The sequence below is a fragment of the Orbicella faveolata genome, unplaced genomic scaffold (assembly GCF_042242905.1).
Source record: "Orbicella faveolata isolate gen_17 unplaced genomic scaffold, um_ofav_v1 contig_12, whole genome shotgun sequence".
NCBI classification, from domain to species: Eukaryota; Metazoa; Cnidaria; class Anthozoa; order Scleractinia; family Merulinidae; genus Orbicella; species Orbicella faveolata.
The window spans coordinates 33113982-33141556 of record NW_028301539.1 but is presented as its reverse complement, the minus strand read 5'-3'; the positions used below and the strand labels follow the sequence as shown (position 1 = coordinate 33141556).

Sequence of the window (27575 nt, the reverse complement as noted above, 5' to 3'; positions counted from 1 at the left end):
AGGATGGCTGAATATTGGTCAAGTTCTTTTTCTTGCGCGTTCTTAGAAAGAGACGTAGCCGAGGTCCAAAAACACGCAAAAACGAGGCCAATAACCAGCCGTCTTGACCGAACAAGCTTGGTCAAAGGTAGATAAAGGTATAGTATGTGGCACAAAGAACAACAGTTTTTTCGCGTGACAGCGGGTAATTCCGAGCGGCCAGGATAGCCCCATCTTGCCTGGTTGGCCAATCGCAACACAGGATTTGGGTCGTCTTGTGCGCTCGCGAGCTAGCCATATAATAAATCTACAGTGTACACATTGTTTTATAAATGGAACTGTGGTTTTGTCTACCCCTCTTCGTAGCTAAGAGATTACAAAGAAGTCAACTGGATTGGACAGTTAACTGTGAAGAGAGAAGGTGGCAAGTCGCAAGAATTGCTAATGCAATCTCAGGAAGAAACTGCGAAAGAACTTGTAAGTTCTGAACGTATTTCTATTGAGCTTAAGAAAGCTGGAGCAACTGAGCCGTGGTATTTTAGGGCCCTCTTCTGAAAATACGAGCAAGCACAGTACTCTCTTTCCATAGTTGAAAACTACTTTAGGTATAGATTTCAAAAGCCGTGTTAATTACGACAATCGTTTGGGCCTCAATCCATTCATTGGTGTAAATAAGCAGTGGCAAAGACATATAAATTTTTTTCAACTGTCAATTAGCTTCGAACATAAATGAAAATGACTCAAAAATAAATATTAACATTTAATTTTAGTCCCTTGGAGTATTATCAATGCATCAATCTGGAACAAGAGAACTATTTATCTACTCCCCATACTGGCTTATCAACAAAACTGGATTGCACGTCGAGTACAGGGTAAGTTACTTAAACACTACCCGTAATATAGCTACCTCTAAAGAACTACGTCACAGTTTGCAAGTTAAACACGTCTGGCCAGTCACAAAGAACGAAATGACCCAGTAAACTTGTAAGAATTCGAACTAAACACGTTACTACCGCTAATCGCGGGAAAAGGGGCATAACTTTAGACGCCTTTTTTGCCAATCTGAGAGCTCAGCAATCTTAAATTTAACGAATCAAAGGGAAGCTGCTCCGGACGAAGCGGTCAGTACCACTTGACTGATTGTTGCTTGTATTGGAATAGACAGTAAGACGCTTGACCTTCAATTTTTGATCTTCAACACAGGTCTCAAGAACTAAGCAAGTCTATCAGCAATTTGCTGTGGAAAAGCACCCACTTCTCTTCAATTTCACTGAAAAGTCTTACAGAAAGGTAAGATTTTGAATCTTGTCAGTAAAGTATGAATTTAATATTCGCGCTATTCTCTGAGTGCTTGATAGAAGACTTGCCATATAAGACACTTGTTCCGCCTGCCGACGTAATTACAATGGACAGACATGTATTTATTTGCGTCTTCTGAGAATTGTTCATGGAAATCGCAGTAGATAAACATAGCAGTGTTTCAAAGTTTAGCTAAAAATAAGCACGATTGATGAATTTAACCAGTGAAGAAACAGCGTTTGCTCGACCAACAACTCAAACCATTAAATTTCATTAGCAATAAATCAACTTACAGGGTTGCACAGGCTGCCTTTGTACCAAAATCGCGCGCTTTTAAGCAAGGGTAGAGGAAGTCAAATATCAAACAGGAAAGACCGTGTTTGATCACGTTTCCAAACATCGAGAAGAAAGTTGAAAATACGACGCGTAATTTTCATGTCAAAACCCTTGCGATTAGAAACTGTTTTTATTTTTTCGTTTCGGTGTTCTTGATTCTTGTAGGCCAGACTCAGAGTATTGGGACATTCTTGGTCGAGTAAGTTTTCTTTGGATGCTGTGGGGGATTCTGGAAAAGTTACGTGTAAAGCAAGCGAGGCCACAAAGTTTGAGGTGAGATGATAGTTGTAAGAACTGGTCATGTCAACCCTTTCGTTTTACTTCTTCCTTTCGTAAACTATTCAACAACTTTTTCCAACATGCCAGTGATATACGCAGTTACAATACCAGATATACAGCGACAAAATCTACCCAAACCACGCGTAAGGTCAAATAACAGATGTTTGGAAAGAACTTCCAACCCATTTCAAAGAACTTTATTTGCTGTTCCATGAAACGATAAAACATCATTTATACTCAGACCAATACCCGAATTAGTTTTCTATTTCTTAAATTAAACTATAAACTGTAAATTCTTCCTTCATCTCTGCTGTCCTACAATTAGATATACCAAGGCTGTAGGTTGACTCGAAAACTTAACCGTTCAATTAGCCTCCAGACTCACTAAAGACAAATGACTGCAACAGCTGCCTTATTTGAACAACCTGTCCTGCATTTGAATAGGGAGCTTGAACAACGACGAGGACGATGCCTCGTAAGAAATGAATTTGTATTTTACAAGGGAAATTCGAGATTGTCTAGATCTATTCGGTACGCCAATGGCTCTAAAAACGTGCTTAAGCTAAATATGCAACGATGGCGTTCAATTCTAAATGGGAATACAAAAAATTAGCCGTCGTCGTCCACGTTCCGTAGCCGACGCAGAACTTGGTCATTTCACGTTGTTGTTTTGCAGAGGACGGCAAAGAAATGTACAAAGATTTATCATGAACGCACGTGCACAGCTATTGTTTTGCCCATTAAACCTGTTGTTTGGTGACGTTCTCGTTGCTGTCGTGGTGGTGGTTTGCTTAAGCTCTTACATACTGCAACTGAAACGATATTTCTAATGGGAAATAACAAGATGTCTTTTTTGTTTTTCCTTTCCAGTTTATTTTGCAAATCGAAATGTCAAGAACAGGTTTGACAAAGATAGTGACGTTGACTCCTAAATACGTCATCATCAACAATACAGAGGTACAGAATATTCACTGTTGATTTATTTGTTCAGGGTTCCAGACAATTTTTTAAGGCAGAGTGTCAACAAGGAATTCCATCGGCTCAATTCCCACTGCTCCGAGCAAATCATTTTAAATTATCTATTGAATTGTCGGGTCTTTTAGCTGACCTGGTAGGGTTTTTGACCTGAGACCCCCTACTTATTTGGAACACTATTTTTGTCGGAATGTTTTTTTGTTTGTTTGTTTGTTTTTTTGAGTGACGTTTGTCCTTATAGTAGCTTTAAGAAGTAATAAATCATTTTCTTTTAACTGACAATCTGCCGCAATACTTTTTTCCCCTAGATCTCGGTGTCGTTTACTGAAAATAAGGTCAAAAATGCTCTGTGGTTTGTTGTGGAACCAGGAGAGGTGAGTAATATTAAATAAACTTGAATGGGAAAATAATAAAATCAGTAAGTCTCAATTGTATGGTTAGGACACAATCTTAAAAGGTGCTTTAAAGGTACGCAAGCATCATGACTTGTGATATTTTTCTCCTTTCTGCTTCATAGTTCTGTATTTTCATAACAATCTATTGAGACATTATTAATAATAAGTGGAGATTGACTCGAAAACTTTTGGGTTATTTCAGTTTCCAGACTCAAATTGTGCATTTTCTCCCTCATTTACTTATATTTATTATAATTATTATATATAAAACTCTAAGTGTACGAATGAATGAAATTCCGAGGAAGACCTGTTAAAAAAGATGATGGGCACGCAAACATTTCAGGTTTTTTCATTCTACGTAAAAAGAACTAGCGGGGAGTGTACTCCGAGCAACAATCGCATAACAGTAACATCCTATTAAACATATCTCAACTGCTTCATCTATAGAGCAAGCCATTTTGGCCAAGAGACAAGTCCAGCTCTATCGTTTTGAAGCCAACCTTGTCAAACGTGATCTCGCAACCGTTCAATTTCAACTCGTCGCATACAACAGTTCTGAGGATTCCTCAGCTCCAGGCCCTCACGGTCGACGTTCATGGCGAAGTAGAAGACTCTGTTACAACTATAGTGGTAACACACTTCTCCCCTGGAATTGGAACGATTAGAATTGAAAACCTGTGTGACAACATTCCAATCCGGTTCCATCAGAAGTAAGTAAAACTGTAAGGTGACTAGCATGAATAAAGCGTCGAATAAAACGTCGCAAAGGTCCAAACATCAGTGACTTAAAGTAATTGAATCCTAAAGAATTAGTTTGAATAACCAGTCAACGTTATGAAAGACCCTGAATGATGAATTTAATAGACATTACTCTCAAACGCATTAACAATTCATGAAGTTTAAACAAAGAAAATCATAATCCTGACGATGTTTGGATATCGGAATTTAAGTAGGGTAGATTTTTAAGTAGTATGGATTTTCTGTAGTTTAAGTTTCGATTGAAATGATGTGTCGAACCACATTTCCAAACACGTCATAGTTCGTCACAGATATTCTGCTATCCGTCGTATTTCAGTTTTCTTTTCGGTGTTTGGAAATGTCAGTGGTAAAACGTGGTCTCTCGTCTTTGATATATATCATCTACAATTTAAAACACAACGAGAATTTTTTTTTTGCATTGTAAGGGTAGTATAAGTCCAACATTGCCTTCCCAGTTTGTTTGGGGCAGATTTTCACACTTCTTCGGTTAATTAACATGAAAATAGTTTTTTTTTTCTTTTTCCTCATCGGCTTTTTCGTGGTACTTATGATTTGCAGGGATTCTGGGCAAGTCACTCTCCTAGATTCCAAGAAAATGATCCTTTACACGTGGGATGATCCCCGAGGCGTCAGAAAACTCTTCTGGAAACCATACATGGCAATAGATAAGCCAGTAGAGATCCCAGTGGACAAGGTAAAAAATTTGGAAGACATTTAATTTTTTTGTGTTTCGGTTGATTTAAATTGTGCACCCTGGGGGGGGGGGGGGGGAGGAACTTTCATTTGAAAAGGTCGGGGATGCTCGTCGAAAAATTTGAACTTAACCCATTAAGTTGACCAATTTGGGCGTGGCTCGAACTTTATTTGACTCCTAATAGATAGCACTTAAAACGGGACAGGCTCGATTACCAGCCGCTGTTCAGGAAAGGAACCCGTGCAAGTAAACCGGAGTCGAAAGACCGACGGAAATCGAGCCTAAAAACGGAAATAAGAGCGTTTCTTTTATTATTATTTCCTCGAGTGCACCCTATAAAAGATACTTTGACAGCTAAAAATAGTGGTGTTTCGTCATCAACACCCTAAGTAAGACCAGAATCCTTGATATATACCCCGAAGCGAGATGAGGATCATCCCCGGCCTATTCATAGGGAGGTCTCCCCGGGATTGTGCAACCCTGCGTCGTTATTTTTTCTTTAATAGCTCTTCAGAATGCGTTTGATGAGGTTACATTTTAAGTATTTTGGAATTTTTTGGTTGCAAGCACACCAGGTTACCACCATAATGTGTTATTGTTTTGTTCGAAATATCACGGTAATAGAACGTGTGGTCATACGTTGTACTTCTTTGTTTTTGAAAAGTGCGTCAGAAAGCAGCAATAAGCCTGCGTAGCTTGGCGGTTTGTAAGCAATTTGAGCGCGCTGAGAAAGCGGCGAGAGCGGCGAAGCCGCAAGGAGCCTGGGACAGAGACAACTGAGAAACCGGCGGTTCCTCGCGGCTTCGCCGCTTTGTGCACTCGTGCTCAAATTTCTTAAAAAATTACTTAAAAATTACTTAAACCGCCAAGCTACGCAGGCTAAGCAGCAATTATCAAGATATATATATATATATATATATATATATATATATATATATATATATATATATATATATATATATATATATATATATATATATATATATATTTTTTTTTTTTTTTTTTTTTTTTTGACCTGTCCTGGCATCAGAATTACTTTCCATGTAGAAATTGGTTAACGTGATAACAGGATAATTTACATTTAAAAAGTGGTAAGGTTTGTACCGTAACAATGTCACTTCTAGCCTCTCTTCTGTTCAAAGGCCAAATGACTAAGCATGGGACTGTAAAATGGACTATTACCGCAACCGTTTTCTGTGTTTGTTTGTGTTTTTCTGAAACAATCTGGAGGGAAACCAAAACCAATTGTGACGCTCCTCGCGTGGTCCATTTGTATGTTTTTTAAACTTCCAATAAACCTTTCCCGCATTCCACTTCAGTGCTTTCGAATAATTGCAGCAGAGTGAGGTTGGGGTGTGCATTTTCACACCCTTGCTGTATTTTTGTCCACCCTGACCTCGAATCGGCTCCATTGTTTGTTGGAATACGGGAAAGGTCTATTTTAATTGGCTCGTCCATTTTCGGGTCTGCGGTGTTTGGTAGGAAAATTGTTTTGCTTTTTTGGAGGACATTACAAAACCATTCTAATTACAGGATGATTTCGGTGAAATTCGAGTGGAACTAGATGAGAGCACGCCGCCTGTCGACGATGACCGGAAGCAATTAGAAGACAGAGACGCCACTTGTGGACTGCTTTGTGGATCATCGGTCGCGGTACCTGAAAGAGTGGATGACTTGGACAGCGTTGATGGGCCGATGTACCAGAGAGTCAAGAAAACCATCCATTGGGTATCTGTAATGGATGGCCTTCAGAGAGTACTGATATTTGCTGATGATGAGAATCTTTCATGCCTTGCTCGAAAGGTTGGTATAGGTTTCGGTTCAAATGACGCGATGTCTCAGCTACCTTACAAATAGAGCTAGGTTACGGAATACCTGGAGATTACAGCTAGTTCGCCAAGGTGAAAGGTTACTAAACTTAAAGACGTTTTAATAAGATGCTGTATTGAGGAATTCCTTGAAGAAATTACCTTCCTAAGTTGTAACGTTATAATCATTACTCGAGGAAGCACTTCTATTTCCGTACATTTGACGCCTGTAGTCACTTCTTACAGTTTAGGGTTGTAATTCGTTGACCAGTGAACCATAATTTTTTGGTAAAACGTTAATTGTCGGACAGCAGCCTCGCCAAAGTTGGGGTAACCTATTTTAAATGAATCTATTGTATGTGTTTACAGAATATAACAACTCTTTGTTTAAGCGAGTAATTGAGAGTTTCTTGTTGTCGTTTATTTACTTCTAGTGTTGTGACTATGAAGTTGTGAACATGGAGCTGTTCATTTCACTGGATGGAGTTGGTTTGTCTCTGGTTAACAGCAAACCCGATGAAGTAGCGTACATTAAGTTGCGAAGGTATGTGAGCCGAGTCACGGGTTTTAACGCTCATGTCCTGTACATTATGGATACGAGCCAAGTGGCCCATTATGCCGACGCTTATCTCCAGTTTCTATAGCATGAAGCGACTAGGAGTATTTCTACTCCACCCCGGATGGGATGCTAGTCCATCGCACGGCTATCCCCAAGGTTAATTTCCGAGTCTCTTGTCCCGTACATTATGGGGAGAATTGACATCTATCCAATCATTTAGCAATTGTCTACAGTGCTCTATCTACTAATTTGGAGCTCTCTGAGAGCTGCCAGATCAGTTACTACAGCGTCACTGGCTCTTTCACCTCCCTTCATTTTAGACAGGACTTTTATTTCTATGTGGTCGTCAAGACTACCTGATTCCCCTTTTTCGATTTACATTAAAAGGTATCACTTTCCTCCGTGATTATTTTGACCGTTACTTTGTCTTTCTTGAACCAAGCCGAAACGCATGCCTTTTTCTATTTCCTGTATGGAATTGTAGTAAAGTATTTCTTGATGCCATTTTGATATGTTGTGTGTAAGAGGAATAGGGACGTTTTTCCTGATTTCAACAGAGATATCGAAAGACTCAGAATATAACTTAATTCCCTGTAAGAATGCCTTCTTTTCGTGTGAATTAGCAAAATCCCCCCTGTGAGGATAGATGCTGATGGTGAAAGCTGCTAAAGTAGCATTGTCACGAGTTATGAGTCATTTTTGTCATCTCCTTTGACTGAATTGAAGGAAACCTCAAAATAATATTTTGTTAAGTTAGAAAAACTTTTCAAGATTCACGAACCATAGCGTAGCTCCTTTAATATCGTGTTTGTAAATTGTTCCACAGATCGGCTTCAGTGTGGCAGGTGGAGAGATCGCCTGGAAGATGGAAAACTCTAAATCTAGAGTGGTCCACTTGGTTGGAAGATGCCTGGAGTAATAATGCTGGTGAAGTCACTTTGGAAGACAAGGAGGTGCGAGAGTAATTTTACTTGAGTTCAATATCTTAAGATCGCAATTTAGGAATAGTAAAATTTATAAAAGTACTGTTTTTGAAGGCAACGGATGCGTCGGTATCTACGGTTAGGCCTTAACTGTTGTGAAGTCTCGTAACGTTTTTCCTTATTTCTTCTGCACTCCCCGCTGAGAGATGATATATTTTTTGTAGGGTTAGCATTTAAAATCTCTTACAATCCCAGACAAGCATATATTAACTCATTTTCCCAAAAATGTTCTATAAATTGGCCAGTTACTCTCCGGTGTGCTTGGCAAATATTGATAAGCGAATTGGCTAAGATTCTTGTTTTTCAGTAGATGTGTAATCGCTCAAAGTTATTTTGATCTTTGTGCAGGTTAACTTTAACTCAATGAGTATGAGTCGTCCTTATAGAGGTGCCATTCGAAGACTGTTTGAACCTGCTCTGTGGTTTAACTACACGAGCTCGGACCATTATCACAGTTTGCACTGTAAAATGCACCACATTCAGGTAAGGACGGCTGATTTTCTCTACGCTCAAACCACGGTTCCACGTTACTACGAGAGATCATTACCAGTTATTGGACAAGATTGGGCAAAATATCGTGATATGAGGTAAATAATTGATCTGCGGAGACACTGACAAATAACGATATTTTGCGATAACCTAGTTCAATAATTGTTTTATCATTCGATCACCAAGTTTGTTTTTATTTATATCAATCTCTGTCAACTCAGGATAGCAATCTGCTGAACAGTATTTGCAGAAAAACACATTTAGACAGTTACTTGTAGGTCACGTAGTGGGCTGTGGGTCAATGAAAAGGAAAGAAAAAAAGCATCGAATGTTGAGGCTCATTGGGGCTACGTGCTTGGGGCGTTCGAATCATCAGAACCCCAAGTGGCTTCAATGTTACTGTCAATGAAGCTTCAGAGTGTTCTCATGTTTAGATATAACGTTCCTAGTCACCGAAATCATCCAAGACTATTGTTTTTATTTTCAGATTGATAATCAGCATATTGGTACCGTTTTTCCTGTTGCCCTTTATCCTTCTCCACTTCCTGTGTCCGTCATTCAGAGATCTGGTACGTGCTGATTTTTTGATACAACTGTGATCGCTTGAAAGCTCGAACTCTGAGTGGTTATGAAGTTCCTTTGAGGTTATGCAACGTGGTTATGAGGTTTTATTACATCCTGTTGAAAACAGACTCTTCCTGTTGACAAAGTCTGACTAAACGACAAACGCTTTGAAGTTATCCGAAATTTTCTCCGCATCTTTCGTTCACAACAGGCAATCAAAGCATGCGTGTGATTTTCTATTTACTGTATAGGAACACAGACAAGTATTTCAAGCCTTTTTATATAAGAGAAATGGAAACTTCCTGCTTTCCTTGAAATAATAGAGTCATGGGAAGACTCGTAAAATGTAACATAATCCATTGTAATATTTGGAATTACGAGGCCGACTGCGTTAGTCCCCAAATACATGTACACTAGTGGACACTCTCTAAGGATATTATGTGGCTGCTCGTCGCCAACGTTCACGCGGTGTAAACTCATTCTGTTGCATTCTTTCAGGGTTCAAGCCTTTCATTGAAGTCTCACTGATTTACCACCAAGTCCCAAGAGAAGGCATGCATCACATTAAGTGAGTTTAACTTTTGACGTTTCGACAAAAGCTTTAATTACACAGCATTTACAATTGGATTGTGGCCTTCACTTTGTTTGCCGTCGTATAGGTATGCCATGGCGCTGGTACAGGAGATGAATGTCAAAGTTGACAAAGAATTGATTATTTCCTTGGCCAGCCTTTTCAGCCAACAGAAAGAACTTCTGGAAGAGGTAATCATATTAGGTTATGGTTCAACCTAAAATAAATTGAGGTGGTGCAAAATAGAGTACCGGTGAACAAATACACAAACAGCTGACAAGTTGGTCGTTTTCGTTTGTTTGAAGAATTCGAAAATCTTGACTTTTATTGTCCAGCCTTGTTATTGGCGCGCGAGTGAACATTTTTGTATCAGGCCCCCATCTTGGATTTGGTACCTGTGGAGTGTTGGGGCGTGCGAAAATTTGCCGAGGGAGTGGGCGTGGAGTGGAAAAAAAATGGCAAGGGGGGAGGGGGAGGAAAACACGCCTACCCTTTGCTCCAACCACGCATCCTGGCCCAGCCATTTATTGGTCAAGTATCTAATTACAATTCAAAATGGCGGCATCGAAAACCTGGTTTATTGAGCGTTCTGTTCCAAAATAACGCCTGCACTGCAGGCTATTTATTGTCTAATAAAAAAGTTGTTTTTCATATATTTTTCAATTAGTACTTTTGCCTTCGTATAGAGTAGTTCCAAACTAATTTATTTTATTTGTTCTTTCGGGCTACATTTCCTCCTTGACTGCGTTATTATTAGTGTTTGTTTGTCGTTTGGTTATAGAGGAAACAGCGTGGCCGAGTGGTTAGGGCATCGGACTTGAAATCCGGAGGTCGTGGGTTCAAGTCCCGCTCTGATCATTAAGCTGGTGTTGGTACTTCAAGTCCTCAGCCATATTGGTCTGCCTCCCGCCAGTTGGGATTTTTAAGCCTGTAATGTTTATTTGAATATTTCAGTTTAAGTGGCATGCTTGAGAACTAGCAAGGTGCAGTTAAGTGCATTGGTCACTATAAACAAACGAGTAACATTTTTTAACAATGTATTTCATTTTATGGCAGGAAACCTATTTTGAAGAAGACATGAAGAGAGTCGCGGTACCATTAAGAGAAACAGAGGCGGTCAAAGTTTGTAGCTATTTTTTGCCATTTTCTGATTATCTGTTAGACACTCTTTTACAGCACTGGCAATGGCTATCTTTTACGGCAGTGTAAAGTATCAAAATAGTAGTATTCATCGTGAAATTTTGTCTCACAAATGATTTTTTTTTTCTTACTGAAGGCTGCGTTGGAGACCCAGAAAGTTTTCCTGGAATTCTTTCATTTGTCCCCACTCAAGGTTTGTTGCTCGTATTTGTATTGCACTTTCCCGTTCATGAAATGTGATCTTAAAGGGGCTCAGTCACGGTATTTTGAGTTATTTTGGCCACATACAAAATTACCTTTAAATGGTAGAAAACCTGAAAATAACAGTTTGATAAGATAGAAAAACACCAAAGAGATAATGATAAACCATAAAGGAACAAGGATGGCTAAGGATGGAGAAGATTGACACGGATTACAAACGACGAATTTGAAAAATTGAGGCTAAACTTGTCAATATGCGCAAACCATGACTGAGCTCCTTTAAGGGTGAATTGCAGAAGAGTAGTCGTCCCGAAGAAGGTGGCGTCGGTGTTTTTCATGTTCATGGAAGTGGATGGATAAACCATTTTAGTAAATGAGGCTTAATAGATATCCTAACTAATCTTCGCAGGAGGTAGTAAAAACCTCTGTTTGGAATATTCGCATTAGAAGTTGTAAATATGTGTGAAAAGTCATCAATAAATGGTTTGTCGTTTACCACTTGTGTGATTCAGCTGCAGCTGGTGTCTCATGAAGCTATTATTCATCTAGTAACATTAAATATTACAAATTGGACTCCGTATCTGTGGCGAATTTAAGAAGGACAAAGGCATTGTTGACTAAATTGACTGAGGCTGTAAGACCAGGGGCCCGTTTCTCGAAGGTCCCGAAAGGTCTTGCACCCGGAAAGCCGTAGCAAAATATCAAATCTTATGACTACTGAGCTGTTTTATTCACATATTCTTAATATGATTAGAGGTTCTCTTCCTACAACAAGTTTCAGGCGTATACACCTCACTGCCTTGCGGACCCGAAAAGGTTCCGGGGCTTTCGAGAAACAGGCCCCTGACAAATTTTGATTCTGATTGGTCACGTTCTCAGTTTGCGAACCTACTTTATGCTGTTAAACGAGCGATGATTTCCTTAGACTTACTAACTTCCAGAGATTTCTTCGTTAGATCAATCTCAGCTTTTCACTGGCGTCTTCGTTTGACGAAGACGATGAAGACCAAGCTTTTGCTCACGACTTGTTGGACTTCTTTATTGATTCTATCGGGGCAACGCTGACGGACATCAACGATGTTGAATTAAAGTAAGGGCACTGAACTAACTTATGACGTACTCTGTACTTTTGTCTAGGGAGATAGATTTGACGTCAAATGAATCTTTTGAGTAGCACATGTTCCTTACAACGACACACACACAGATATATATGTCTGCCCAAGATGCTCTTTTTGTTTCTAGTTACGCATTAGCACCTTAGGGCCGTTTCTGTTTTTCTTCACTTTCCGAAGGTTTGATGGTATATTGCTTATGTTCTTGCAGGATGGCATGTTTTGAACGTGTCAGTGTATTTTTGACTCAAGAAAACCTTCTTGCCCAGATCAGGCGACATTATACCATGCAGGTAAAAAAAAAACAATTTGGTGATGGCAGATTCTTGACAAATTGTTTTTGTTAGTAATACACATAATGCTTATTACTAGTTCACATATTGTTTGCTGTTGGCTACATGTATTTTTTCAAGCAAACTTGTTATCTTTGTGCTTTGCTTCGTTGTCCTTCAGTTGCTTCAACAAATATCTAGGACTGGCATACATCTTGCCCTCTAGATCAAAGCGTGAATACTGCCACGGGACTGGGCATCACGTATCTTATCTTACTTGCAAGAATTCTGTAATCAATAACTTGAAATGTCATTTCTTTGCTAAGCAAACGTGGTGACAATTGTCTCGATGTATTAATTTCTTAGAAATTTCAAATCTGTCGTAAGAACTGAGTTCCTCATTGTTTTTCCCACAGGGTGTTCGCCAAGTCTATGTCCTTGTATTGGGCCTTGATGTAATTGGTAACCCGTACGGGCTCATTCATGGGATTGGCGAGGGAGTCAGAGATTTCTTCTACGAGCCTTACCAGGTGAAGCTTGTTTCACATCCTTTTTTTGTTTTGATTTCGGACTTTGGTGATTAAAGAAGAAATGATAGCTCATTCATCAGTTAATACATTTAAATCCTATGTTGTCATTTGTTTTTCTCTCAGGGTATCATTGCAGGGCCCAGCGGGTTTGCTGAAGGAGTGGCTCGCGGTGTGAAGAGTTTGTTGGGTCACGTGATAGGTATATTAGAAGACTAATAACTTAGCAAGTTTGTGGTCGGTGTGATTGTTGAATTTTCATAGTGAAATTGAGTGCCAGAAGGAGAATAATGTATGAGGTTTTTCAAATGCACTTAAGTCAACTGTTGCTTTTGTTTTTAATGTGAATTCTAATTGTTTAAGGTCATTCCACTGAAATAGAACCTACACTGAGATTTTTGTGAAACTTTGCCTATTGATTGAATTGTTTATATTATATGAACTTAAGTTTTGAAATAAAAATGAGGGGTCCCCATGTTCGTTTAGGAGCAACAGTACCTTGTTTATACCCAATGAATCCTTATAATAGCACCATGATTGAAGTCACGATTGCTTGCACGTTTCCGACGATTGTTTTTTTGTTCTACACTGAGAATTGGTCCATATTTATTTATACAGACAAATTTATTACTCAATTCAAAACAACAGAAAAAATGATAGGTCACCATACTCGTTTGCGAGAAAATGACGATTTACCTCTATGGCGAGGTCCAGCAGTAAAGAAAAAGCCGCCATTTATTAATGCGCGCGCGTTAATCACGCGTGAAATTATGCGCAGTAGGGATACGCAATGCAATACTGGGGAATGACCTTAAGCGTCATTATTCTCTTGACTGTGTTTATAAGCCAGTTGTTATAAGTTACCGCAATTATCAGTGGTAATTCGGTGGTCTTTTGCTAGTTTACTGCAGTTGTAAATTTGTTGAACACCTTGTTGTATCAGTTCTAAAGCAACGTTTCATTTCCTTCGAGGTGATACCGCAGGGGCGTTTTCTCGTATTACTGGCTCCTTGGGACAGGCGGTAGCTACGCTTACATTTGACTCAAATTTTCAGATGGTAGGTATCTCATTGTAGCGGTCTTCTGGAGAGTGTCATTAAGGAACTACGTCATGGTTTTCCCATGCTGAAAAGTTTAGCCTAAATTTTTCAAGTTCGTCGTTTGCAATCCGTGTTTAAATTTAAAATCTTCTCCATCCTTAACCATCCTTGTTCCTTTATGGTTTATTATTATCTCTTTGGTGACTTTTTATCTGAGTTAACTATTATTTTCAGGTTTCCCGCAATGAAAAAGTACTTTAGTACCTGGCCAAGATAACTTATTATTGATAAGCAGATAATAGGATAGATCTATCCGCAAAACTGTCCGTTTTGGATATCAACCGCGTTCTGACGTACATGTAGCTAACTGAAAAAAAAAGTGCAAAATTGGTGCAAAATTGGTGGAAAAAAAGGCCCATTACACCTAAAATCGATCAAGGTTCCATTTCCAGAATTTAAACTTAATCATCATTGAACTTTTTAGGGCTGTCAAAAAAAAAAGTCCAATATTTGGCTTATGCGCATGCTCTAAAGTAAAACATGGTACATTTTGGGACCTAATCCGCAGGGAAATCTTGGTCCCTGGTAAGAAATCGCTTTTTCAGCAAAGTTGAGGCCAATTCAGGACCGTGGCAGCCAAAAACCCGGGTTAACGGTAGAAAAAACCCAGCATTTTTTGAGCAATGTTCAGCACAGAATAATGATTGCACCAGTGCATTTTTATACCATGTACAAACATAACGGGTTAAACTTGTCTCAAAGTACGTGTGTGTCTCCACGCAACACGTACCTATAAATTAATTTGGTTTTCTTCAGCGGAGACGAATGCGCATGCGCATAGGGCCTGAAGGCGTCGGCCAAGGACTGTTAATGGGAGGAAAGAGTTTTTTAATGGTGAGTTAACCTTATTGATCGTTTGCAACTGACACATACTGATCAAATATCAACTGTTAATTGCTCATAAACGAAGAAAAAATACTCAAAGTACCAAATTTCCATGCTTGAGTGTCATATGATTAATGTCTATTTCATTTCAGGGTCTCTTCTTTGGAGTGACCGGCGTTGTAGTGAAACCTGTGGAAGGTACGTTTTTGAACATGAGCTCGATCTTGCTTTATAACTGGCCAAATAATGTACATAGTCACGTGTTAGACTGACACTGTACGAAAACTATGCACAGTGGTCTTTTCGATTTACAAAAAGGAACAAATTCTTCTACTTCCAATATGTCGCCTTTGATTCACGCTTTTAAACCTCACTCTAACCCCTTATATTTGTGTTTGCTAGGCGCTGGAGCAGAGGGTGTCGAAGGGTTCTTCAAGGGGATTGGAAAAGGTCTCCTTGGACTGCTAGTTCATCCAACCGGGGGAGTTGTTGACATGGTCAGCTTTACACTTGATGGAGTGAGAAGGTTAAACTTTTTATATTTAAATTTTTTATCACACAAGTACGTTATTTACTGACCCCTCGATCAACCAACAGACCGATCGACTGAATGAAAACGGACGGGCTGATGGACAGACTGACTGACTGACAGACCGACCAGCCAACGGACCAACCGACTGACTGACCGACCGACCGACCGAATGTCTGACTGTCTGACTGTCTGACTGTCTGACTGTCTGACTGACTGACTGTCTGACTGTCTGACTGACTGACTGTTTGACTGTCTGGCTGGCTGGCTGACTGACTGACTAACTGTTTGAATGTCTGACTGTCTGGCTGACTGACTGACTGACTGACTGACTCTCTTACCAGCTGACTGACTGACTGACGGACGGACGGACAGACGAAAGATTCCTCGTCACAATGACGGTTCAGCTGATTGACTCTCTCACTGGCTGGCTTCGCAAGGTGACTGTCCAACATGTCTGACTGTCTCTCCCTGACAGACAGACAGTCTGACTGACCGACTGACAGGTTGATTTCTCAAAGAAAGAAGTAAAAAAAGATCTGCCATATATTATAAATATTAGAAAATATGATAAAAACCATTAGTTTCTAATGATATAACAAAAATACCAGTAACCAAACACAACTTTGCATAATTGGGAAGAATCATCATTCTTTCGAGGGGTTTACCCTATTTATTTAGTTTTTACCCTAATGAATACCATATATTTGTTAATGTCAGAATTTGGACGTGAATTAAGGTAATACTCCCTCTTTGTTGTCAATTCTTCTTTTGCGTGAATTTGAGCTGTTTTTTTGTTTTGTGCCTGGTAACCTCTGGCTTTGTTTTGCAGGTCAGTGGAACAGAACGGCGAAGACATCCCTATAAGGAATAGGCTTCCTCGCTTTACAGCTCCCAATATGGTAAAGAAAGCAACGTCAAGAAGTTGATGTTCTTATTGTAATATTACGTTATATACACATTTATTTTGCCGTGCACGTGTGGCAGTTTCATTTTGCAATGATCGCTTGAAAAAAAATATTGAAAAACTTTCGAATAGTAATCGCCTTTTTTTCGTCTTAAGCCTCTCAAGCCGTTTTCAGAACATGACGCTGAAGGAAATGGTATCTTAAAGGTGAGAAGTTAACGACATACGTTCATTTGGTTAGGGAGGAGGGGTGACTTCATGGTTAGTGCGCTCGACTCCTGATCGACCGGTCCGGGTTCGAGCCCTGGCCGGGGAAATTGTGTTGTGTTTTTGGACAAGACACTTGACTCTCACAGTGCCTCTCCACCCAGGAATATAAACGGGTATCGGCGAATTTAATGCTGAAGGCTAACGCTGCAGTGGACTAGCATCCCATCCAGATGGGAGTAGAAATATCCCTAGTCGCTTCATGCTACAGAAACTGAGATAAGCTCCGGCCTGATGGACCACTTGGCTCGTATGGAGACTTTACCTTAACCTCACTTTGTTAATCTTGTCTTTCATTTGTGGTTTATATTTAAATTAAAGCTTTATTTAAGACTATACATTTGAATTTTTCCTCTCAGGGAAACCCTAACAGCTGTTTAGAGAAACATTGTACAAATATTTTTTTTACAAGCAATTTTGTCTTGTGATACCATCCTTGGTGTGATTCCCAGTTGGTTCCGCTGATGATAAATTCTACTTTTTTATTTGACTTCACTCTAACAACGTGCTGGAAAAATTGTCGGTGTAGTGGTAGAGTGCTAAAATTGGCCAAATGATTCGATTGCTTTGTGTTTTCTTCAACAGAGTTTAGATCAATTTGATGATGTTTATGTTGACCACATGGGCATTACAGAGGAAGAATCGAGTGTAGTTGTCCTGTGGACTGACAGGTTTGTGATACATTATCGATTGTTAGCTCAAAAGCACACCCAGAGCACAGGACACCCATAATTAATGGTGTAGTTTTGATGAATAATCAGTCAGTGGAATAAACTCATAGGAAAGGATGTTGGCAAAGGGAACACGCTTTAGTAACTTTGTCTTTGTTATCTTTTTTATTGTAAAACGAGAAACCATCCTGGTCATAATTATTGACTGAATTCGTTTTTGACACATCCTGTACCACACCAGTCCACCCATATTCAGATCCTATTCAATGTCGAAGGTAGAAATAGTCGCTAAGGCTACAAAAACCGAGACACACAGTACAAGACATACAATTCGACCGGCAAGAAAAGGTCGTGTTAAAATTGTCTCTTACTAATGGCTAAATTCAGCCATTTGTTACAAAAATACGCAAACGCAGCATGGAATTAATCATTGGTGTTGGTTTGCCGTTTGCAGAAGGATACTCAGTTTGTATCAAAGGAAATTTTGGCGCGGTTGGAAGGTGAAATGGCACTGTTTGTACGAGAACATCGCTGGCTTTCCTTTTCTTATGGCAAATGCACTTGTCATCAAAGAAGAATCCACGAAGGTAAACGACTCAAAAATGAAGCCGTATATGATTATTTTCTCGAGCTGAGGTTTCACGTATAAACGTTCTTTGATATATGGGGCCTTTAGGTAGTTCTACTTTACTTGCAACTTGATGATGTTGCACGTACATTTGCTTGGGCTCTTGATGTACCCATCATGTAAATTTTGTTGTTCTTTGCTATTTTCTGTCAGTAGTTATCCGTGCTTGAATAGGGCGGTTCTCCCGTTGGCTTTGGTTTTGCATCTCTACGCTAAGCAATTGTTTTTAAATCTCGCGCTACTTTGTTATCCAATCAGGAAATGAAACCAAAACCAAACGTCACTCGCTGTCGCACACGTTTTCCCGCTCTTCGCGTCAGTTACATGTATTTGCTTCGAGTTTTGATTGGTTCACTGGATTGTCTGTGTCCTTTGTGATTGGCCAGAGTGGTTTCTTTGGTTTTGGCTTTACGACACTCAATTAAAAACCGCTCTATTTGGCTTTCTTATTAAATTACTTTTTAATTTTGTCATCAACAATGTTTCTTTTTTCTTTTTCAGGATCATGGTTCAATTAGTGACCTTTCAGTTTCTACACATGAGGTTGTTTCCAGCAACAAGTCAGAACTTGAGGTTGGTTGCTCTTTTTCAGGGAAAAAATGTCAGATTGTTGTGACGTAGCCGTTTTACATGTGCGGGCAATATTCATTCTTCGCTGGCTTGCTGTTGCTGTTGTTGGTTTGTCTTAAGGTCATTAAGCACTTGATGACCGGCCTCAAGGGAAGCGGCGAGTTTTATTCCCCGAGCCCCCAATGTTGAACATTGAGGGGAACATTGAGGGTCGACGGGAAACAAAACTCCCGTTGGGTCAGTCATTAAGTGTTTTGTTATACCTCCCAACTCAAAAATGGGAAAGGAAAACTGCGAGAAGAGTATTTGCTTGGTACCGGCTGGCACACAAATTTACTGCGGTTTTGGGATGTACGTCTTGATCACGAAAGTTCAAGCTGTTGTTTCCCTAGGGAGTGAGTTTTGACCAACGACTCGTGACACCTTCTCCAATCGGGAGACGTATTTGAGTCGGGAGGTATAACAAACCATTTTAAGTGATGAATGTATCCTTTCCTCACAGACTTTGAAATCGAAGATTGACAACGCTATCCGTCACTACCGGTGAACAAGAAATTCAAAGCCAGCAAAATGCAGAGTGGAAGTAAATGGCAGTTTGACTGTGGAATGTACTTGCTAACGTTCAGGTCCAATTCGTAGAGGAAGAAAAATGGTTTTAGTCAGGAAAATGTTCATTATTAGTTAGGTTACATTTTTTCCAATTCGATAGATAATAAATATTTTTTTTTATGTCATCGCTAAGCAAAATTGGACAAAAGACAAAATTATTCAACTTTCATGTATGAAAACCCTATTGTAAAGAAATCATAAATTATTCCATTTAGACAAAAAAAAGGAGAGACTAGTGGAACGTGTTGTTAAAATTGATGTTTTTCGTATTATTTTTTATACCTATAGGGAAGAGAAAAGTATTGAGGAGCATGTCGAAATAATTAGACATGAGTCCTTTTAGAACTTAAGAGTCCTAAGTTATAATATGGTGAGGAATTTTCCTCAGAAACATCAAAGTAAGGATTGAAGTGATGTGGCCATTATCCATTCTAACTTAGAAACAGATTCAAATTTGACGGCTAGAGTAGTCAAATCAACATACACTGTAAGTACAATCCGGATGAAAATAATGAAAGTATAGAATTCGGTTTATACTTTTATGTGTGATACTTTTTTATAAGGAAGAAGCAACGAATAAGAAAGGCATGCAGGAATTAAGTATAAGTGAGCATGTTTTGGAGGATAGAGCAGCTTTCACTTGAAATTCGTATATTAGACTTATATTAGACTTCTGTTAGACTTATGTTAGACATGTTTGTTAGACATGGCTGCTGCGTTTAGCAGGCTGGGGCGGATACAGGATTTTAGAGAAGGGGGTTCGAGATAAAATTAAGGTCCTCGGAAAGAGGAATTTCGGTATTCTGAGGCTCAGTCAGCGTGTTGTAATGTCTCATCCCCCCCCCCCCCCCCAATCCACCCAGATCCGCCCTAGCTAAGCTCTATGATTGGCTCATGAAACACGTACAACGTGGTCAGAACAATGAAAGTAAGCATGCAGGTTTTTTAACCAATGAGAAGCAGCATACCTTGCCCGCACGTTTTTCCACGAGATAGGGGGTTGAGTGTCCTTTACGTAGCATTTTATCTACGTTTTCCTTTCTTTTTTTTGAATTATTGATTGAATTATTGAAACTGTAAATTTATTGTCACATTTATGATGCTTATGGAGGGAGTCATTTAAGCTCATTCAATGAAATTATTTCAGGGTCCGTTCCGTGGACCTTTTTTCTGAGCCACTAGAGTTTATAATTACTGAATAAATAAAAACATCGAACCAGTGCAAAAAAGAAGAAAATTCCGCTGAAATGAATGCTGCTGCCACTTATCACAAATTCTGACTTTGTAAAGTAGATAGTAAGGAGGTGCTAGGCAGTGAAAGGTTACTATCTTAATTCTAGAAAAGCCAGACCAGAAATTATGCAATTTAACAAATGAGAGCCTGCATTCGTGACAGCATCAATTTTAAAAAATGCAATTAAAGTACGTTTACCAATACTTTTTTTGCGCTGCATAGAATCATTTTTCACCTTTTCAATTCATTTTCCAAGAATTGATTAAAGGAGCTCAATCACCGTATTTTAAGTTATTTTGGCCACGCACAAAATTACCTTCAAATTGAAGGAAACCCGAAAATAGTAGTTTACTAAGATAGAAAAACGCCAAAGAGATAATAATCATAATAAACCATAAAGGAACAAGGATGGTTAAGGCTGGGGAAGATTAACACGCATTACAAACGTCGAACTTGAAAAGTTAGGCTAAACTAAAGATGCGCGGACTGTGACGTAGCTCCTTAACGTTGGGAAAATCTTGATGACATCTGACAGAGTCGAAGTTCCTGCCGAACAAAGATGCGTCATGATTGTGAAATGTTCAGATTGTAATAAAGTCTTGGACTTGACGCTTGTGGCTGTATCGTTCTCTTTTCTAATTTAGTATACATTTACTAGCGTTCTATCACGAATGTCGTTCTCTGATTGACTACGCTACCCACTATTCTGTGATAGATAGTGAGTAGCGTAGCAGTGTGCCCTTGTTAACAAAATGACGGCCGCTTCGTGCTGTTTTCGAAGTGTACATGTCTGTAAAGAAATTTGGATAAAGGTTTGAACGACTGGTAGATTTATACTAAAACAATTAGATTATTTGCTCTCGATTTCTATGCGTGATAGTTGACTCGGGCTGCGCCCTCGTCAACTATCATGCGATAGAAATCTCGAGCTCATAATCTAATTGCGTAATAGAAATGGTATTTTACAGCGAATTCCAGCGTGCCTCACTATCAGACCTTGGAAAAACCTCTGCCACATTTTCTTGTGAAAGCAGACAAAGAGCATTTTAACAGAGACATACCTATAACTACGCACATCTCCCCTCTCCGAAAAGATAGTGAGACGGTCCACGATCAAAATAAAATGATCACAATAATGCTTGCATTAAAACGAACAGGCCTGCGTTTAAGGGTGGACTGCATGGCTTAAATTTAAATTAAACGTCCAGTTCGTGTTTCGTGCAGTCCTAAGCCATGATCGCGGATAGCTGTACAAATTAACTGGGCGTAAAATCCGCCTACATTAGCAGGTTATGTCAGCCACCGACTCGGGTATGGGTGGTCTTTTGTAATAACTAGAGTGCATTTAGTGGTTTTTATCTGCGCGAAAAACTCTGAAATAAATGTTCTAGATAGTGCTGGTTTGGCTCGACTACTCATTGATATACCCTAATCATCGATCTTAAAATCGTAAAATCTTTCTTTGCCTTGCTAAGTTTATTTTTAATGTGTATTTACCCGACGCTGTTTTCCCCTTCGATCTTTTCCTAGTTTATGTAGGAATACATAAAAGACCAAATTGTTTTTTCGCTCAAGAACATTAGACAGTAATTGCATGGCACGGGCTGTTCCTGACAGCCGGAGATGTACTTCGATTTACATTTACAATACTTTCTTTTCAAGTGCCCGTTTCTAGCGTTTAAGGAGAATCAGTAAGATTCTTCTTTTTCTCATGGTATTTTTTTATATATCTTCGAGCTGCTCTTGAGATAAAAGTTTAACTAAGACTATTCCAATCCGGTCTCTCGCGCGATGTTATACAGCCGATATAATGTAACAGCACTTTTATTATCATGCCAAGCAAGCAGCTAAGCCGATTGAGAAACACCAAGACTTCTTCCGTACCCAGTAAATATTTTTTCAAACTGTTCGGATAACATTGCGAGCAGCTGAAAAATTCAATTATTTTTTTTCAAAAGATGAGCTACATCGAACTCGCTCACAGTTGCAATATCAGAAAACTGTGCAGCAGTGGATGATGACTGCGCGAATTCAACATCAAAACGGACACGAGAAGGTCAGTTAATAGGACGATAATGAACGATAATGAACTCTGTAAACTAATAATAGCAAGATCTAGACCGGTTAACCACTTTCAGACAGGTTGTTTCAAACAGTTAAAATTCCTCAAAAAGGCCGCAGCTAAAAGGCCTCTTCCACCTAATGTCCCTTTCTGGTTTTTTTGCCTTGTGATGCTTATGGGATTAAAGTTTGGTCAGAATATAGAAACCATTCAATTGTTGGCTTGATAAGATCAAATTCTTAGGAATTAGCATCAGAATACAAATTGGACAGTCGTTTGTAACGAAAAGAAAATCATTTCGTGCTACGATACACTCAAAATTTTCAAGCAGAAAGCAGTGAAAGATAACGAAAGTTTAATGCTAAAAATCCAGACCCAAAAATTGTCACCGTTTGTCTATCCTCTTTTAAAAATTCTTTAAATGAAAAAAGCGCAAAACGGCATCTTGTTTGAATTTACCTTTAAAGTACCACTCTTTTTGCCTTTTTTTATGCCAAGCAATTATCCTATAAAGTTTGGCAGATAGCTTTTACATGTAATTGCTTCTCTTATCCATCATATAAATATCCGAATTGGTGAATTTTCTGTCAGATCGAAGAAGACTCCCATCAGTGTAATAAAAGAGGCTTTCACAAAGTCATCATGGGAATCATAAAGAGCATTTTAAATGCACTCGGGCTGTATTTCAAAAGGACTAACTTAATCCTGTTATTTTGAAACGTTTTGGCTCTACCTACGCAGACCACAACATACATCAAGCGGCTAGCGTCTTGAATGTACGAGAGGAGAGAGGGAATCAGAAATTACAAGCAGGCTTTCAGTGAAGGGAAACAGAGTCGGGTAAAATAGCTTTGAAATTAACTCAAGTAGCCCACGTAAAAAAAAAATGGCCTTAATTTAATTTATTTATAGCTACAATGATATTTGTACTGCTCTTCACAAATTTCGAAGCCAAAGAAATAATAACAACAACTTTATTGAGATTTGCATAAATATTGGTGTTATTGGTCAAAAAAGAAGTGAAATTCAAGACCAGCAGTTTAAAATGATCTTATCAACATCAGCAGCAGCTGTAGCTTTATGAATGATTCAGGTTAAAATCCTGAACTTTTATATAAGACAGAGCTCCTTAATGACAAGAAACCTTGGGTTTTCGTTTGCTTTGAGCATGGTGATCTACTTGGTTTTACGCCCCATCCGCAATACGCCGAGAAATCTGAAAACAGCGTTTTCCCTCTGAAAACGCATCAGATGTTTCCCGCCCACACTACGTCGGAGATATTTGCAAACGCAACAATCACCGGTCATTTTTGAGTTACGCGCGAGAAAAACTCGGGCATTGTCGTGATGCCATCGTTTTCCAAAATCTTCGTTTTAAAATGTTTTCCGTTTGGGCAAATCCGGCGTTTTCAAATTCCTCCGGTATGAAGAGCGTTTTCGAAAAGCTCCATATTCGTGACGGATTAGTGTGGACGGTAAGCCAAACCAAAGAAATAAAGCTGCGTTTACAAATTTCTCCACCGTAGTGCGGACAGGGCCTCAGAAATGTTTTTAGAATTGGTTCTGGAGTATTTCTGTAGGAAATGTTCTCAGCAGGGTTTCTTCAATTTAGACGTATTAATTTTCTATAGCGATAACAATATTTTGTTGATGTGTGATTATTATCGTCATACTGTAACAAATCAAGCTCCCGGGGAGGGTGGGGCACTTCCTGTAATGGCTATGCGAGGAGGCTCCTCCCGAAAGGGGTACCTTTTTCAGGCTTCAGGTACATGAAAGGTGGGGATTTCACAAGTTGAAGTTAAAGGGTAGGGAAATCTGTCGTTTAATTAATTTAAAGGGCCTTAAAGGGTGTGCTACTATGGAATTGCATAATATCAGCATTGGTTTAGAAAATCTTAATAGTAGTAAATATTTTTCTTTCAGGACTGAATCAACTGCATTTATAATTTTAAAATATTCGAAAAAGCAGAACTTGGAGCAGAACCTAATTACCAGGAGACAAAACGGGTCAAACATTTGGTCAAAAGCTGATCGAGAAGTAAGACAGCAGCTTAGTTTAAGACTGGGAAGATTCGCTGACGGTGCAAAAACTCGCGAACACCTCCAATACGATGATGATGTAACTGCTGTCTGGAAACAGACTATGGCCTCCAGCAATAACTCTTCACTTCCCATTCCACCCAACAGCGCTTCCAACCAAGGATTACCCCTTGGCATACTGAAGCAAGTCGCCTATTGGATCATAGCTGTTGCCGGGTTTACCGGGAACGTAATCTTCTGCCTGTTCCTTTACAGCCAAAGGAAAGTGCTCTTCAAGAAGACTTACACAGTTATTATCTTCCCCCTTGGGCTCACAGATGTAATGACAGCGATATTCCTGTTCCTGTGCCCGGGGTACACATTCGCAATCACCATTCCTGAGCCAAAGGGCACGTCTGCACTGTGGCTATACTGTCAGGTGCTCTATGGTCGCATTGCGTCTATGAATCTCTGTGTCATTCTCACGTTTGAACGTTGATTTGCCGTGGTGAAATCGTCTCAATACATGCACAAAATCGACACAAAACGTGCTGTGCTATGCTCTGTGACCTGTTACATCCTGGCCATTGTCACCATCATCGGTTCCTCGCCAGCGGTGCGCATTCATCTCGAGAATCCCGCGGGTAAACGATGCTCCTATGGTAAAGGTGCCAATTTGAAAGTGACCGGCGTGGTTGGGTTTCTAATGAAGAGTATCATCCCGCTTTCCATTATTGGCGGTTTATACCTGCGCATCATCTACAAAATGAAGACGGGTTCTGAGGTGGGACGTCAACATGGAGATGCATTGCGTAAAAAAATCACTAAGGTTGCGGCAGTTGCTACCTTGACGTTGATGTTGTGCTGGACGCCAAACCAGGTGACCTACCTTCTGTTCATCCTTGGTCACGCCACCCAGGACACCACGTGGATGGATGTAAGTGTCCTGCTGGTGTTCTTCAACAGCTGCGTCAATCCGGTGTTGTATGTTCTCACCATGAGGAAGCATCGTAAAGGTTACTGGAACGTCCTAACATCATGTTGTCCTTGCATTCGCAAAATACTCGTTGGTGCCGCTGGCCGTTCTGCCAACAACGTCTCGGCTACTGCCCAATTACAGATGACCTCGGCAGGTGCACAACACGCACAATAATACTTATGGCCTTAATTTATAATCAAAACTATTCGCTAAAAAGTATTTTACCTGAAAGGCATTAGCCAAGCCTCCCTTTCCGTGCCATCAATTCAACGCCAGCGAGAGGTTTAAGATTCGACCAAAAATGTTAACTTCTTGGTTCTGAAATTTTCGCGCGCTAGTATATCGTGTGCTTCCATTCTGTTTATGTCTCAAAATCAGTCCGTGGTGTATGATGCGAGGCGCTTTAGACGAGAATGTATTGAGACGAGACATGGCGTGGCGTTTTACAAAACAGCCGGTCCAAAACACTGCAAACCGATGTCTGTAAAGTTATGTCCTAAATATGGGATTTTTCTCGTCAAATCTCAGCCCACTTTCGTGCAGAGAATGAATTGATCGCTCTAAGACAGACATCTGTATACGCGGGCTGCGCCAACATCTGATATGGCTTGTTTCTTTTCTTGTCTTATAATTTCATTTCTTTGTCTTTTACAAAAGTATTTTAAACGTTGCTTATTGTCGACAAGTTTTCAGAACAGAAACGAGTAACATGTTACATTTAAGAACAATCAGAAAGATAAAATTTCTTTATTTCAGAAACATAAGTAAGCTCTTAAATATACATTTGCAAAATGTGACCAGTTAAATTACCGGGAGATTTCTCCTCTATCAGTTAAAATCCTATCCCATTCCTGAGCTATCAGTAAATACAGATTTCTGATCTCAGCTATCAATGAAAAATACGTCAGTTCTCAGCCGACAGCTTGTGGCAGTTAAATTGTAACCTACTCTTAGGATTTAGTTAAACCCCATTTAGATCTCCTCTCATCATGATCAGATGAGAGTTATGTAAGCGTTAAAGTTGGGGTTTAAATGTTGTAGATTGTTTCTCGGTTATTCTCATGTAAGATATTTCCTTGAATAAATAGTGGAAATTTGGTTTACATTCACGTAGATCAAATCGGAGGTAAGATAAAATTTTAAATATTGAAACAATAAAAAAAAAATGTTAGTACTTGTACATTATCTCATTTAGCGCCTTAAGACAAACTTAAAATGTACTCATTTGTGCAGTTAATTTACATGCGTTTTGCACAAGGTAGGACAAGTTTATAATCAAACAACGTCAACAACTCTATTTATATGTCAAACTACAAGGAGCCTAATAATTGGGGACACTACTAATATGTCCCCAGTTAGTAGGCTCCCTATAGGACTGTGCCTACAGGGGGCCTACTGATTGGGACAACATTAGCTGACTGTCCATACACGGAACCCTCTAATTCGGGACTCCAAATTACAGTTAATTTCCTTCATTCGCCTGAGGATGCTGGTTAATTAAGTGTAATGAGAACAAGCAGTCCCTCTGGGTTATTAAGAGTACAGAAAATCGAGAATAATATGAAAATTATATCAGATAGATATAAGAAAGGTCCAAGAAACTTGAATTTTGTTACACATGTTACAAGCAAAATTACCACAAAGGCCTAAAACGTTGAAATAAAATTATTGGTCTGTACCAAGGAAGGGCATCTTATCCGTAAAGCAAACTTCAAATCGTCCTTGGAAGTTAAAAAGAAAATATTTGAGTCGGTCTTTCGCTCACCCAGATTTTGATTAAATGCAGGAGCCATAATCGGGGATTACGGTCCCCGATTATGGCTCCTGTTGAATGATAAATTTAAATTTCAAACAAACTCTGCTTAGGCTGGATAAGAAAGGCCTGTTTATCGAGGCTTAACCTCAAGTTGGTTTGAAAAACTATGCTGGAGTATTTATTCTTGGACATCTTCCGTTGCGATAGGTTTACACTCGAACAGATACCATCCTTGAGCAAATTTCAGGAAGTTTCAAGAGTATTTTAACACATACAATTGAGAAAAGGACCGTGTATAGGCGAATCTTTGCTGACGTCATTGTTTACATTTTTCCTCATTAGCATACGACTTGACTCATAGAAGCCGTGGCCGTATATATGAACTAAATGTAAAAGTTGAAAAAGTTGATTAAGTTGAGCAATTTGTGCAATTTCCAGCTCTTCGCAAGCAATATTGAAGGAAATATCAGCCAT

At 39.4% G+C, this 27575-nt stretch overlaps 1 protein-coding gene and 1 pseudogene across 3 annotated transcripts in view; both read left to right on the top strand.

Moving 5' to 3' along the window:
- The window catches only part of LOC110057823 (intermembrane lipid transfer protein VPS13C-like), a 69233-nt gene extending 48342 nt beyond the window's left edge, over positions 1-20891 (top strand). For 2 of the 3 annotated variants that reach the window (XM_089283373.1, XM_089283372.1), the window contains exons 85-115: positions 346-456; positions 750-851; positions 1183-1269; positions 1780-1887; positions 2764-2850; positions 3177-3242; positions 3711-3973; positions 4581-4716; positions 6250-6519; positions 6959-7068; positions 7910-8036; positions 8415-8549; positions 9043-9124; positions 9618-9687; positions 9779-9881; positions 10747-10812; positions 10967-11023; positions 11988-12121; positions 12355-12436; positions 12832-12945; positions 13069-13144; positions 13915-14000; positions 14799-14876; positions 15020-15065; positions 15270-15393; positions 16229-16298; positions 16460-16510; positions 17156-17241; positions 17696-17828; positions 18371-18442; positions 18942-20891. In XM_089283373.1, the coding sequence (XP_089139499.1) occupies positions 346-456; positions 750-851; positions 1183-1269; positions 1780-1887; positions 2764-2850; positions 3177-3242; positions 3711-3973; positions 4581-4716; positions 6250-6519; positions 6959-7068; positions 7910-8036; positions 8415-8549; positions 9043-9124; positions 9618-9687; positions 9779-9881; positions 10747-10812; positions 10967-11023; positions 11988-12121; positions 12355-12436; positions 12832-12945; positions 13069-13144; positions 13915-14000; positions 14799-14876; positions 15020-15065; positions 15270-15393; positions 16229-16298; positions 16460-16510; positions 17156-17241; positions 17696-17828; positions 18371-18442; positions 18942-18986 (3177 nt within the window). In that variant the 3' untranslated portion in view covers positions 18987-20891. The remainder of the gene's footprint in view (positions 1-345; positions 457-749; positions 852-1182; positions 1270-1779; positions 1888-2763; positions 2851-3176; positions 3243-3710; positions 3974-4580; positions 4717-6249; positions 6520-6958; positions 7069-7909; positions 8037-8414; positions 8550-9042; positions 9125-9617; positions 9688-9778; positions 9882-10746; positions 10813-10966; positions 11024-11987; positions 12122-12354; positions 12437-12831; positions 12946-13068; positions 13145-13914; positions 14001-14798; positions 14877-15019; positions 15066-15269; positions 15394-16228; positions 16299-16459; positions 16511-17155; positions 17242-17695; positions 17829-18370; positions 18443-18941) is intronic. The other variant, XM_089283374.1, reaches the window with a different exon arrangement.
- A 3221-nt stretch (positions 20892-24112) lies between these two features.
- On the top strand, positions 24113-26482 carry LOC149117597 (allatostatin-A receptor-like; annotated as a pseudogene).
- Positions 26483-27575: the final 1093 nt, after the last annotated feature.